The following is a 14,751-nucleotide window of genomic DNA, read 5'->3' as shown; positions in this document are numbered from 1 at the left end:
GTCGCCATGTGGGTCAATTATTTGTGCAAATTATTGAGCAATTTGAAGTGTCGAACTTGAAAATGGCTCCCTGAGCTATTCTGATGGTTTTGGAGATGTGCTGATTCTTTCAATCACATGCCTGACGGCAGTTGTGGACCTTTTTTGACAAACCTCGAAGTGCATGGACAAACTGTGAACACTTGCATTTATTATTATGAACGCATTTCTTACAAGTGTTAAAAAAAGTCATTGTTTTAATTCCAAATTACAACATGAATTGTAAAATATTGCTCTCATTATGTATTTAAATATGATAATAATTTAAAACAGTTTAATTCAGTGCAATTCTAATACAATTATCAACACACTATAAAAGGAGTAGCTCATGACACTTTTTACAGTGTTCAGCTCATGTATTGCTTCTCATTGAGTGTACCTAATATTTTGGTCGCGCATTAACAGAGCCAATCAAGCTATATTAACCTCGAAATCGATCTTAACTCATACCAGGTAAACGCCTAATTCTTCAACCCGTCTAATTGTACCGAATGCAACTAATAGTCCGTAACGTCTTCAACGAGTCGCCGGTTAACCGATCACCCCTCCGCGATGCTAAAGCTAACTCTGTCCTACATTTAGCTCGCCGGCTAGCGCGCTAATCACTTGACGTTGCACACTTTAGCTCATGTAAATAGATGCAAACACCCCGCGTCGTAATAACGCTGTTATTCCACAATCACGACCGCGTCTGCGATTGGCGGAAAAATCAATGAAAGCCGCGGTAGCACGAAAGCGCTTAGCATCCATCCCGCGCCATAATATTGCCATTAAACCGCAGCTACAAGCTAGCAGCGGCCTGTCTGCCGCCTGTCAACAGCTCTTCTCGTCTTTGAGCTTTTTCTCCCTTCCAACGATAAAACAGTGGAGGGAAAAACGATCGGTGCAGCGCTCAACGCCACGCCGGCTGTCAACATCATGACAAGAGCATCGTTCGCCACCCATGGCTGCCGGGTTCGCGATGCGGCTGCGCCAGGGCTGAAATAGATGGAGATTGCGCGGTAGGGTACTAACCTCAGAGCGGCTGCGCTACTTTGGGCCTGCGCGGTACAGCTGGGATGGAGCCGAGCAACAATGGACTCCACACACATACACGCGCACATGCACACACTCACGTGCACACACAACTGCAATGTGTGTGTGAGCAGCGCTGGTGAAGCGTTCAAGTGCTTGCCCCCACCCGCCCTGCAGACCACACAAGGTAGAATGAAAACGTATTGCAAATATTTTATTTAATAATGATGTTTTTGTCATCATCGGCGGCCACAAAATGCCACTTTATGGGTAAAAAAAAAAGTTGTTTTGTATTTTTCAAACGGAATTAAAAACGATGTATTTTCTTATTTTTTATTAATTTAATTACAAAAAAAACTTAATACCTTTGTCTGTGTGATCCCTGCAATTGGCTGCCAACCAATTTAGGGTGTACCGCCCCTGCTGCCCGAAGACAGCTAGGATAGGGTCCAGCACGCCCGCGAACCTTGTGAAAATGAGCGTTTGGATAATGGATGAATGAAAATGTATGCATTCTAATTTTAGATTAAAAATGTATAAATTAACCTTGATGTTCGCTGAAAGGCAACACATTCTTCTATTTGCTGAAATATTTCCGATAGTCCCGGAAGACAGCGTTTCAAAATTAATTAGACCACGCCCATCTGTGCTCGTCATCACACGAGCGACGACAGACTGGAAGATCGCTTACAATTACGTCATTTCACAGAGACAGATAGCTAAACACTGGAGTCGTTGTCACTAAGAATTTTGCGTTACAAAGTTACAAGAACTAAATTATATGAACTATAACCAACTTTCTGATATAAAATCCACCCTGGCTTGTTCTTTACAACAGGTAAATCCAAACAACTCATTCAAACAAGCCTAATTTCTTATTTATGTTATTGGTTCTGCTGTAATTAATTTCGTGACGTTGCCACAAGATCAATTCAGTGAACATGGCAATTGAAATAAATAAATAAATGAAAAGTGAACAATATTTTGTATATCTGAATTAACATTGCTCATTGCTTTTGTTTTTGTTTGCATGACAGGATGCTGGAGATGTGGAGTCAACAGATGGAAAATGCTTTTGGATGATTGTGAGTAGACAATGTTAACCCAAGTGCAATGTGCTGCACAACTACATCTGCAAACACTTTGCAATGGGATGGAAAAATTGTGCTGTATGGCAAATCCGTTTTTGACATTGACATATTCCGTTAATGATGTCTTCAAACGAGTGTCTTCAAAAATGTATTTGCTCTTTTTCACGACCATATTTTTACTGTGTTCACCTTCTATTAATTTATTGCAAGTGGGATGGCATATTGTACGTTGATGCGCGCTTTGCGTTGTGGTGGGATTGTTTGCTTCAGACACTTTCCATCCGCTGTACTGTAATAATAAATACGCTTTGTTGAATTCTAGAGCTCTGATGTTGCCTCATTGACAAGTTCAGAGAACCACACAATAATATATTTTATTTGCTTTGTTTTATCTGCCTCAAACGTAATCAAAACAGACTTTGTGACGGTCTTGATTTGGCTTCTTCGGTGTTAAGTGTCACTTTGGCTCCACCTGGTGGACACGAGAATCAGAAAGAAACCTTTCTGATTTATTTTTTAGGGCAAATGTTAAAATGTTTATCAAACGTTGACGTCTGCGAAAAAAACTGACAATAATAATAATAAAATAATTGCCCCCCCCCTTAGTTAAACCAAATTTTCTGTGCTGCTTAAGCGTTTTAGAAATCAATACATTTCCTATGAGTATATCGTGTACATTTATTTATCGCCGTACACATTAAATGAATGTATTATTTTTGTACATTGCAAACATTTTAGCTAGTAAGAAGTTAGCAAGCAAAAAAAGATGTTAGCACGCCATTAGCTCAATTAGTCGCGTCTTTAAAAGGTTTCCGGTTATGACGTCACACGTAATGTTTCTTTTCTTCCAAAACATACAAAGAGAATTTCTAAATACCACAATACGACAGCGATTTTTATCATTTTTTTATTTTTAAATGAAGCCAAAGGTTACCAGTTTGACAAACGCCTGAAATACCAAATTTTCTCATTACTTTGTGACTTTCAATGTTACAATTTCTGCGCATGCGCGGAATAGCCTTGGAAAAAAAAATAAAATTTCTTTCGGTGGGGGGCGAATATTTATTTTTTTAAACTCTACGTGCATTTTGACACTTTGTCCTTTTAGTTTGTTAATCGCTTCGTGATTTTTTTTATTAGCGTCGCTGCGACCCGGAACTTAACTCCACCGGAAATGGAAATGAGCAATTGTTTGTATTGGTGTTTTGTTTACTCGTGTTGTTTCGTGTAATTCGAACAAATCCGTTAAGTTTTTTAAGCTACGTTAGCAAAAAAAGTCTCTTTTTTAATAGTTTACACGCGCAAAGACGTCCACGATGCAGGAATATTGTCTCCACGTCGGCTGTACAAAAGTGGCGACGTATTTTGCAAAGGTAACGCATGCTCACCTTTTCCACGTTTTCACTGCTTGCCTCTCTAAAAATAGACATTTCTTTAAAAAACAAACATAATATTCTATTTCGCGTGTCGCTCTAGTGACTCGATTTGTTTTAATCAAAACATTAGGTGCATTTACAATTGTAATGCTATTTTTGAATGTAAAATTCGTTTCTCGTTACCATTTGTGATATCTTAAAATACAAATATATCTATTGTATGTTTTAAATGCATTTAAATATCACACTGACTTTAACGAGTGCATTTCTACTTTCGATTAAAAAATGGACAGCCCGTCATCAAAACAAATGTTACATTTACGGATTAGCGGCATAAACATTTAAGAGTATTTTAATACTTCGCAGCTATTGGCTGGCAAGCCACGTTTTTTTTCTTTATGCAAATTGACCATATGCAAATTAGGGCATATGCAAATGAGCTCACTCAAAGTTGATGTTTTTGTTGATTTTTACAGGATGGAGGATGTTTTGGAAACCAAACAACCCACAGATTCAGAGTTCTGGACATCTGGACTCGTCTGCACTCCAAAAACGGCAACTTTTTTTGGGACAGGTGAGTGTTCTCTTTCAAGGCAAGGGACTCCATGCTCTGTGCTTAAGGGGATGGCATGCCAAATCACTCCAAAAATTTAATTTAGCCGATTTTCATTTTAATGAAACTTGATGTGCTTGGGAGTGATGGCATAACATTAAATCTAAAATTTGAGGTCAATTAGAGCAGTTTTTAGGGACTACAAACCTTCGCATATTAATGAGTTTGGCAAAAAGGGGCGTGGCCACCTTACTTTAAGCCCTTTTTTCTCCGGAACTACTTTATCAATCGTCACAAAACACATATTTTTGGAATGTGAATTTAACAAGGATTCCAAATCTGCAATCATTTAGCAGATCAGTGCATATTGTTTTAACAGCTGAGCTCATTAATATTCGGGTGGCTGTAACTCCAAAATCTCTGCTCTGATTGACCTCAAATTTGAGATTTAGTGTTGTGCAATCACTATCAACAAGTACAGCAAGTTTCATTAAAATCGAAATTGGCTTGGTTTTAAACCCACTGAGTGATTTGGCATTGAACGACCCCTTGAGGAGGTGAGTGTGATGCCACTTAGTCATTTTTCAGTGCGCCTTGACCTCTGCTTCATCTACTGCACACACACAAGCACATCATTCAATGCTTTTGAACATTTTTTTTCTAAATGGTTTAATAATAATTTGTTTTATTAATACGTTGCCAAAATAACACAGACTTGTTTTTCTAAATATTTTTTAAATAAATAAAAATATATAAATATTTTGCATGCTTAAGAAAAATAATCTTTTTTTTATTTTTTAATCTTAAGCACACGTTCAGAAGCATTGAATGATGGTCTTGTTGTGTTTTAAAGTGTTGTGCAGTACTTGAAGCTTTGGCTGTTGTGCTGATGTGACGTCACACACACTTCCTCAAGCACACTTTGTGGCGTCCTCTGCTGCTGCTTCCATGTAGAGCCTGTCAGCCAGTGTTTAATTGTTACTTAAGTCAGACATTATTGCTAAAATGGTGTCAAATTGTTAAAAAATAGCATGTTTGTGTACGATATTGTTTAACTGTAATTAGAATTTTTTATTGCTAACTGCACCCAGACTGAATTTTAAAAAATTAATCGATTTTTTTTTTTTATTTAAAAATTAAAAACTGTATTTATATATATTTTTTAAAGTGTTGTTATGCACAATTTGTTTTCGACATGTTCTCATTTTTTGAATGGATGCAACTGGACTGTTTGAGATTTTGTTTGGTCTCTGATGCGAGCAAAACCCAAACAGTCCTGTTGCCATCCATTCAACAAACGAGAACATGACAAAAACAAATTGTGGATAACGCTTTTAAAAAAAAAATAATTACAGTTTTTAATTTTTAAATTAAAAAATTAAACTCAGTCAGGGTGCAGTTAGCAATCAAAACACTCAGACTCCAATTCCAGCTGAGCAATTTATTGTACAAAAACTGCTTTTTTTTAACAGTTTGACACCATTTCAGCAATGTTGACGTGTGACTAAAGTTAAACACTGGATGACAGGCTGTACATGAAAGCAGCAGCAGAAATCGCCAAAATGTGTGCTCGAGTCAGTCATGTCAGTTCGCTTTAACCTCTGCTTGATGATGTTTTTGACAAAAAAATGGCTTCTCTTTAAAATATATTCCGTCAAATGTCATTTGAGTCTCCGTGTTTTATTGCTCACTACACCCTCACCGAGTTGAAAATGGCCTTGTTCTGGATGCCAACTGGACTGTTCAGCTTGTGCTGGAAAACGTTTGGCCTCGGCTCCGAGCGGGCTTGTTGGTTTCGTGCTCAAACAGCAGATGGCGAGCTGTCTTTGCTGGCGTTTGAGCAGGAACTCAAGAAGCCTGCTCGGACGAGAGGCCGAAAGTCTTCCAGCGCAACCTGGACAGTCTGGTTGCCGTCCAATCACGGCCCGGAAAAAGCAAGTTTGTAGCCACACCCACTTTGCAAATATTGATTTGTCATGCGAAAAAAATTTCCTTAAGTCCGCCCACCTCTTGAAACGACGAATCGGCATCCGTCATGCAAAATAATTTGCCTAACTCCGCCCACTCTGTGAAATCCACCAATCTGCTTGCTGGTATGCAAATAAATTTGCATAGCCACGCCCACTTTTGGCAGAAAAACAGCCGATTTTGGGGCGAATTTGCATTTCCACTCCCCTTTATGCTAATCATAGCATTGTATGGTAATTTATTTGCTTAACTCCACCCCCTTGCTCACCCAACCAATCAGATCGCTTGCTGCTTCCTAATTTGCATAACCACACCCCCCGTTTTGCCAAATTAACCAATCAGATGGCTGCCTGCTCTTCATTTGCATAATGCCCCACCCACTATTCATCACTCCACTTTCTTTGAGAATGAGGTTGTCATTTATTTTGTTATTAAAGATGTTACAAGAATGAATGACAAGTAAGATTTTATTTATTTGCAAAGTACATGGTGAATGGCAAAAAAAAAAAAGAAAAGTTCACGAAACTATGTACCACAAAAAAAACCCTTACAAGTTGGAGTCATCGACTGGTGTCTCCTTGCCGCTGCTTGGTGAAGCCGTCAGCCAGCGGGCCCAACAAAACGACAGAGTCCAAAGTCACAGATGTCAGTCACTACCTGGAGAAACGGGGGACATGCGAGTTAAGTAACATTTCTTGTGCAGTCAACAGTTGACAAAATTAAACCTTCCAGGGATGAAAAGTTTGCATGGCTACATTCACAGGAAGCCAACTCTGAAAGAGAAAAAAATACTTTTTGTTTAAGTTGTCAAGTGCAGTCAGAGCACGCATGTACACACGAGTGGTGCAACCGTCTCAAGCTCGTCTTCCACTTCTTGGCAGGCTGCTCCCAAGTTGGCTTCAGCATTTTCTTGATGTGGTCCTCCAGCTGACGACGCAGACGCAAAGTAAGCAAAGAGCCCACAGTCAAAAAATAAGTCTGCACCAATCAAGTTTTGTTGAAATGACCATTTATTTTACTTGCAGATTAAAAGTCAAGTTGCACACCATGGGAGGGGAAAAAAGTTGCAGACCGAGGACAGCTTGGACCAGTGTGTCGTGACTTCTGGAAAACAAAAAGACATTGTGAGTCAAAACATTCAAACTACTTTGTGTTTGAGATCAAACGCTGATCACAAACCTGTCAAAATTCCACTCCAGGCATTTTTTGATGCTGGAACCTTCTGCTTGATGACGAACAGGTGCCAGTTCTGCAAAGAGACAAAATGAGCAGCAGTCACATACAAGCCACCAAAAACCAACCGAGCACTTCCTTGTTAGGCCTCACCTTGATGTTTTGTGTGCTGGGGCCAACTTTGATTTCTGGAGGGAAACGGCCCAACATCGAGCAGAAGTGACCGCAGAAAATCCGCCATCATGTCAAGCTGCTTCTGTCAAACAGGAAAAAATATTTAATTTACTTTAAGTCACGAGTAGTTGCTGAATCAGGTTCTGCTGGGCCAGGATGCGCTTTGGCGCTACCTGGTGGACACAAGCAAGAAGAAAACCAACATGTGAGTATTGGCACAGAATGGCAAACGTACCTTTGTGAAGCGCATCTCAGTGCAGCTTTGGGAACTACAAAGGAGAAATTGGTTAAAAAAAAAAAATCATGTCGGCCATTTTGTTTTGTAGAGTGATCAAACCTTCCATGTCGCTTATCTTCACCATGTGCTGAAACTAATTAAAACATGGCATCATTTTTGTATGCATTTGAGTGTTTTTATCTCACCAGTGACGAGAGCAGAGCTGGACATCTCAGCAATGACCTGGAGCACGAAAAGGGCTGAAAGACACAATGACATAGTTAGCAACACGATTTTTGGTAAGCGGTATTTAAATGGAGGTTAAAAAAAGAGAGAGACGCCATTTTAGAGTAAATTTGGCCATTCAGTGCAGGATGCAAGCCTGTGGACAAAAATTAAAACAATTAAAACAGAGCAATTGTTGATTCTCATTTGAATTGTGAACATACAAACGCTGGCAACCTACCTTCTGCCAAACGCGGCTCTTTTGCTGCAATGCAAAAAGTACAATTGCGTTAGTTTAAAAAGTTAACAGCGTTTACTTACTGCTTGAAATCTCAGGCGTTTATATCATTTTTGCGTTTGGGATAATTAAACACTTGAGCTGCAAGATAGAAAAGTTATTGCATGCCGAAAACATGAATTAATGGTCAAAGTTCTAATGACGAGTCTAAAAAAAATAAACTTTAAACGCTCACTTTGACAAACCTTTTGGTCATCTTGTCGAGGCGTCGACGTGAAGCTGTCAGCTCGGTGGAGAAAGAGAACGCTGGTTTCAAATTGTCGCAGCTTAAATAGATTTTCGCTAACGACGTGGTCACGTGCTTCTTTTTTTTCTAAAAAGCTTTATTTAAACAAGAAAACAAAAATAGAAAGACGAAACTGACACAAAAACAAGTGAAAAGAGAGCGAGACGGGATTCGAAACGACGCCGCTCGCATGTGCTTGCATCGTAATCCCTGTCTTTAACCATTCGGCTAATTGCGCCATGACACTTCCGGTAATTTGTTCCTTTATATATAATCCATTTTCATTGTCAGCCACTGAATTTTATATACTTAATCTATAAATCCAAACCAAACGACCGTAACCGGTAAACCAGAATTAGTCGAGTGGTTTTCGACTTTACATATGGCTTGGATGTACTCGCGTTCGAATCCCGTTTTCTGCTTCTGTGCATTTATTTGCAACGGTGGTGCAGAGACCGAGACTCGAACCCGAGTCACCTGAACCGGACGCAAAGTTTTAGACCAGTCAACCAATCCAAATGAAAATCTTCGCAATTTTATGGTCATATTTCTTGTTCTAATGTTTTTATGTTTCATATTTTTGGATATAGATTCCTCCGGTTTTGTAGTCTGGTGTGGTCTAAGCCAACGATTTCGGTTACAGTTGACCTGGTTCGTCTCCTGTTCTTTTCTTCATTTCCATGTGTGTTGAAAAAGGTTGCAAAGAGCAAGGTTCGAACTGGGTCACCGCGGTAACGGAATCATTTTCTTATACCATGAGCCAACCAGCCGTGTGGTTCCGGCTAAAAAAATTAAAGTCATGAGTAGGCACCCTGTTTTTTTTTTTTTTTTATATCCATAATCGGGTGCTGGTTTTCCCCTCCACCACATCATCCACTGAACTTCGAATCCAAGGACGGCCATTCTTTTGCATCACGACCAAGTCAACCCTGGGTGCAGTTACTCCGGTTATCCACAAGAGAGGAGTATTATATCACATCGAGTGCTTCTGCTGTTTCCTCGAAACTTATGTCTTAGTTTGCCTCTGCCCACTCTTGGGTTTTTGTGTGACTCATTTGAACATAAAAAACATGCAAATATTGAACTTGGTTATGTCAGATTTATTTGGACAAACACAAGATCAGATACCCGATGAACCTGTCCCAAGCACAGCACTGTCGTTCACAAACAATACACCACAATGTGGACGCTACAGCAGCCGACATGAAGAAGTCATTTCATTGTGGGACCATCTGCTCATGCAAACAATCAAAAACACGCTACTGGGCGTTTAAGCAATGTAACTAAATTAGCCACGGGTTTAAAGAAACAAAACAAAGTTTACATAAAAGCGCCGATCGATCCAAACACTTCCTTGTTTTGATTCCATCTGGCATTTCACTTCCGGGTTATAATACGCCCCCCCCCCAAAAAAAAGAAAAACTTTATTTGCCAGTCTGCCAACAAATATTAAAAATAAACCGCCCAAAAACAAAACAAATATATAGTTTAGTGGCTTCCTACGGTCTCACCAACAATAACAAGACTTTCGGACCGACTTGGGAGGGTCTTCCGTTTATTGCATTCGACAATAGCCACAACAGTACAACACTCTTTTACATGACGTGTTTGAACACGCAATATCTATCGGTCATCCACCACCGGCAGCAGCCGACATTAAAAAATCAATTCATTGTGGGACCATCTGCTCACGCAAACAATAAAAACTCGCTACTTGGCGTCAAAGCAATGTAACTAAATTAGCCACGGGTTTAAAGAAACAAAACAGTTTTCATAAACGCGCCGTTCAATCCAAGCACTTCCCTGTTTTCATTGCATCAGGCTTTTCACTTCCGGGTTATAACAACGTCAATTCTAAATTAAAAAACTTTATTTTCCAGACTGTCAACAAAAATTAACAACACACGGGATTAGAAAAAAAGAAACCACCCCAAAACAAAACCAATACATCGTCCGAGTTCAATAGCTTCCTTCGGTCTCGCCAACAATAATAAGACTTTCGGACCGATTTTGGAGCGTCTACGGTTTATTGCATTCGACAATCGCCACAACAGTACAACATTCTTTTCCATGACGTGTTTGGCCACGCAATAGTTATCAGTTATCCACCACCTGAATGTAGTTATAGCGATTCACCGCAAGACGGCAGCATATGTTGTGTTTTGCCCATTTCCCCTCTTAACGTTCGCACCTTCACTATATTTCATCTATGACGTTATTTGACCATGCAATAGTCAAGTTTTTTTTTCCAGTGACGAAATCTTTGGTCGTGTTCATCATCACCTCTTGCACATACCTAATAACAAGAATGCTCCAAAGACTATTTTTTTTTACATCATACAATGAACTTTTACACCTCAAATAAAAAAAACGTTTGGCCGGAAGTTACCGTAGTTGTCGTTACTTCTATTTGGCACGTGAGGCCGATATTCCAATGCAATCCGTGTTTATTCGACATTGTGAGTCAAGTTCTTTTTCTAGAAACGAAATCTTTAGTCGTGTTCATCGCCTCCTCCTGTATATACATAAAACCAAAAGTTTCTCCTACGACTATTATTTTTTACATCGTACAACAAACTGTTATAATTTAACTTGACGAAACAGTTTGGCCCGTAGGTACGTAGTTGTAGTTACTACAATTTACCACGTGACGGTGATATTCCAATGCAATCCGTGTTTGAAACGTTATAAATCATGATTTTTTTCCGATGACGAAATCTTTGGCCGTGTTCATCACCTCCTCCTGCACGTACCTAAAACCGAAAGTTTCCCCAAAGACCATTATTTTTTTTTACATCATACAACGAACTTTTACACCTTAAAAAAAAAAAAACAGTTTGACCATAGTTGTAGTTACTTCAATGTGCCACGGAATAGCGATATTCAAATGCAATCCGTTTTTGTGACGTTAAAAGTCAATTTTTTTTCCAATGACAAAATATTTGGTCGTGTTCATCACCTCCTCCTGCACATACCGAAAACCAAAAGTTTCTCCAAAGAATACTATTTTTTACATCGCACTACAGACTGTAACAATTTAACTAGACAAAACAGTTTTGAGTTTGAAGTGTTTATTTTCACACACACATAATGTTGTATATCGTGCGCATTTATTTATCGCCGTACACATTAAATGAATGTATTATTTTTTCACATTGCAAGCATTTTAGCTAGTAAGATGTTAGCTCGCAAAAAAAGATGTGAGCATGCCTTTAGCTCAATTAGTCGCATTCTTAAAAGGTTTCCGGTTATGACGTCGCGTAATGTTTTTTCTTCCAAAACGTACAAATATAATTTCTAAACACCACAATACGACAGCTAATTTTTTATTTTTATTTTGAAATGAAGCCAAGGGCTACCAGTTTGATAAACGCCTGAAGGACCAAATTTTCTCATTACTTTGTGACTTTCAATGTTCCAATTTTAGCGCATGCGCGGGACAGCCTTGAAAAAGGTTTTTTTTTCTTTCGGTGGGGGACAAATATATTTTTTAAACTCTTTATGTGCTGTTTTACACTCTGTCATTTTAGTTTGTTAATCGCTTCGTCAATGTTTTTTATTTTTATTTTTAGCGTCGATGCGACCCGGAAGTTAAATCGACCGGAAAAGGAAATGAGCAAATTGTTTGTTTGGGTGGTTCGTTGGCTAATGTTGTTTTGTGGAATTCGAACAAATGCGCTAAGTTTGTTCAGCTACCTTCGCTCAAAATAGTCTCTTTTTTATAGTTTACATGTGCAAAGACGTCCACGATGCAGGAATATATTCTCCACGTCGGCTGTACAAAAGTGGCGACGTATTCTGCAAAGGTAACGCATTCTCATCTTTTCCACGTTTTCACTGCTTGCTCCTATAAAAATAGACCTTTCTTTCAAAAACAAACATAATATACTATTTGGCGTGCCACTCTGGTGACTTGTTTTGTTTTAATCAAAATATTAAGTGCATTTGCAATTCTAATGCTATTTTAATATACAATTTCGTCTTTTATACATTAACTGCTACATTACGCCGCCGACTCTGTGTGATATAGATCTTTGCTGCTATAACACCTCAAAATTCCCCATTGTACTACTAATGAAGGACATCTTTATCTTTTTTGCGATATCTTAAAATACAGATGTATGTATTGTATGTTTTAAATGCATTTAAATCACACTGACCTTAACGAGCATTTCTGCTTTCAATTAAAAAATGGACAGCCCGTCATCAAAACGAATGTTACATTTACTTATTAGCGGCATAAACGTTTATGAGTTTTTGATACTTCGCAGCTATTGGCTGGCAAGTCACGTTTTTGCCTTCATGCAAATGGTCACATATGCAAATTAGGGCATATGCAAATGAGCTGACTCAATGTTTATGTTTTTGTCTATTTTTCATGGATAGAGGATGTTTTGGAAACCAAACAACCGACAGATTCAGAGTTCTGGACATCTAGACTCGTCTGCACTCCAAAAACGGCAACTTTTTTTGGGACAGGTGAGTGTTCTCTTTCAAGGCAAGGGACTCCATGCTCTGTGCTTAAGGGGATGGCATGCCAAATCACTTCAAAAAATTAATTTAGCCGATTTTCATTTTAATGAAACTTGATGTGCTTGGGAGTGATGGCATAACATTAAATCTAAAATTTGAGGTCAATTAGAGCAGTTTTTAGGGACTACAAACCCACGCATATTAATGAGTTTGGCAAAAAGGGGCGTGGCCACCTTAGTTTAAGCCCTTTTTTTCAGGAACGACTTTGTCAGTCTTCACAAAACACATATTTTTGGAATGTGAATTTAACAAGGATTCCAAATCTGCAATCATTTTGCAGATTAGTGCACATTTTTTTAACAGCTGAGCTAATTAATATTCGGGTGGCTGTAACTCCAAAATCTCTGCTCTGATTGACCTCAAATTTGAGATTTAGTGTTGTGCAATCACTATCAACAAGTACAGCAAGTTTCATTCAAATCAAAATCGGCTTGGTTTTAAACCCACTGAGTGATTTGGCATTGAACGACCCCTTGAGGAGGTGAGTGTGATGCCACTTAGTCATTTTTCAGTGCGCCTTGACCTCTGCTTCATCTACTGCACACACACAAGCACATCATTCAATGCTTTTGAACATTTTTTTTTCTAAATGGTTTAAAATAATTTGTTTTATTAATACGTTGCCAAAATAACGCAGACTTGTTTTTCTAAATATTTTTTAAATAAATAAAAAATATATAAATATTTTGCATGCTTAAGAAAAATAATCTTTTTTTTATTTTTTAATCTTAAGCACACGTTCAGAAGCATTGAATGATGGTCTTGTTGTGTTTTAAAGTGTTGTGCAGTACTTGAAGCTTTGGCCTGTTGTGCTGATGTGACGTCACACACACTTCCTCAAGCACACTTTGTGGCGTCCTCTGCTGCTGCTTCCATGTAGAGCCTGTCAGCCAGTGTTTAATTGTTACTTAAGTCAGACATTATTGCTAAAATGGTGTCAAATTGTTAAAAAATAGCATGTTTGTGTACGATATTGTTTAACTGTAATTAGAATGTTTTATTGCTAACTGCACCCAGACTGAATTTTAAAAAATTAATCGATTTTTTTTTTAATTTAAAAATTAAAAACTGTATTTATATATATTTTTTAAAGTGTTGTTATGCACAATTTGTTTTCGACATGTTCTCATTTTTTGAATGGATGCAACTCGACTGTTTGAGATTTTGTTTGGTCTCTGATGCGAGCAAAACCCAAACAGTCCTGTTGCCATCCATTCAACAAACGAGAACATGACAAAAACAAATAAAAAAAAAAAAATAATTACAGTTTTTAATTTTTAAATTAAAAAAAAAACTCAGTCAGGGTGCAGTTAGCAATCAAAACACTCAGACTCCAATTACAGCTGAGCAATTTATTGTACAAAAACTGCTTTTTTTTAACAGTTTGACACCATTTCAGCAATGTTGATGTGTGACTAAAGTTAAACACTGGATGACAGGCTGTACATGAAAGCAGCAGCAGAAATCGCCAAAATGTGTGCTCGAGTCAGTCATGTCAGTTCGCTTTAACCTCTGCTTGATGATGTTTTTGACAAAAAAATGGCTTCTCTTTAAAATATATTGTGTCAAATGTCATTTGAGTCTCCGTGTTTTATTGCTCACTACACCCTCACTGCGTTGAAAATGGCCTTGTTCTGGATGCCAACTGGACTGTTCAGGTTGTGCTGGAAAACGTTTGGCCTCGGCTCCGAGCGGGCTTGTTGGTTTCGTGCTCAAACAGCAGATGGCGAGCTGTCTTTGCTGGCGTTTGAGCAGGAACTCAAGAAGCCTGCTCGGACGAGAGGCCGAAAGTCTTCCAGCGCAACCTGGACAGGCCGGTTGCCGTCCAATCACGGCCCGGAAAAAGCAAGTTTGTAGCCACACC

General features: G+C 38.7%; 2 protein-coding genes and 1 long non-coding RNA gene across 20 annotated transcripts in view; 2 read left to right on the top strand and 1 right to left on the bottom strand.

The window, feature by feature from the left end:
• Positions 1 to 365: 365 nt before the first annotated feature.
• Positions 366 to 6,971, top strand: LOC148341311 (uncharacterized). Of its 5 annotated transcripts, none has more exons than XR_015842319.1 (4): positions 366 to 492; positions 2,091 to 2,138; positions 3,997 to 4,094; positions 6,596 to 6,971. XR_015842319.1 is itself a non-coding variant. In XM_088288872.1 (4 exons), exons 1-4 carry the CDS (start codon positions 1,835 to 1,837, stop codon positions 6,634 to 6,636), a joined length of 255 nt encoding a protein of 84 aa, XP_088144998.1. In that variant the 5' UTR covers positions 1,694 to 1,834; the 3' UTR covers positions 6,637 to 6,971. The 5 variants fall into 5 exon arrangements, 3 of the variants coding, with proteins under 3 accessions (XP_088144998.1, XP_088144996.1, XP_088144997.1); XM_088288872.1 differs by lacking the exon at positions 366 to 492 and adding an exon at positions 1,694 to 1,891 and having other exon boundaries at positions 6,585 to 6,971; XM_088288870.1 differs by lacking the exon at positions 366 to 492 and adding an exon at positions 1,709 to 1,891.
• Positions 6,746 to 14,751, bottom strand: part of LOC148341307 (uncharacterized) — a 27,324-nt gene continuing 19,318 nt past the window's right edge. For 4 of the 13 annotated variants that reach the window (XM_088288862.1, XM_088288863.1, XM_088288860.1 and 1 more), the window contains exons 3-7: positions 7,624 to 7,865; positions 7,368 to 7,470; positions 7,221 to 7,290; positions 7,088 to 7,145; positions 6,767 to 6,968 (exon numbers count right to left, since the gene is read on the bottom strand). In XM_088288862.1, the coding sequence (XP_088144988.1) occupies positions 6,849 to 6,968; positions 7,088 to 7,145; positions 7,221 to 7,290; positions 7,368 to 7,470; positions 7,624 to 7,638 (366 nt within the window). In that variant the 5' untranslated portion in view covers positions 7,639 to 7,865 and the 3' untranslated portion in view covers positions 6,767 to 6,848. Of the gene's footprint in view, positions 6,969 to 7,087; positions 7,146 to 7,220; positions 7,291 to 7,360; positions 7,471 to 7,623; positions 7,866 to 8,071; positions 8,096 to 8,303; positions 8,604 to 14,751 lie in introns of those variants that run through there. The other 9 variants (XM_088288868.1, XM_088288867.1, XM_088288865.1 and 6 more) reach the window with 9 other exon arrangements.
• LOC148341310 (uncharacterized) lies at positions 7,067 to 8,019 on the top strand. 2 transcript variants are annotated; one of them, XR_015842329.1, is made up of 2 exons: positions 7,067 to 7,165; positions 7,282 to 8,019. It is a non-coding gene; the product is annotated as an uncharacterized LOC148341310 (long non-coding RNA). The 2 variants fall into 2 exon arrangements; XR_015842328.1 differs by having other exon boundaries at positions 7,241 to 8,019.

Source organism: Idiotropiscis lumnitzeri, chromosome 2, assembly GCF_059441095.1.
Source record: "Idiotropiscis lumnitzeri isolate Australia: NSW breed Sydney's pygmy pipehorse chromosome 2, RoL_Ilum_1.0, whole genome shotgun sequence".
NCBI lineage: Eukaryota > Metazoa > Chordata > Actinopteri > Syngnathiformes > Syngnathidae > Idiotropiscis > Idiotropiscis lumnitzeri.
Note: the sequence above shows the minus strand (reverse complement) of the source record. Positions and strands in the feature narration are given on the sequence as shown.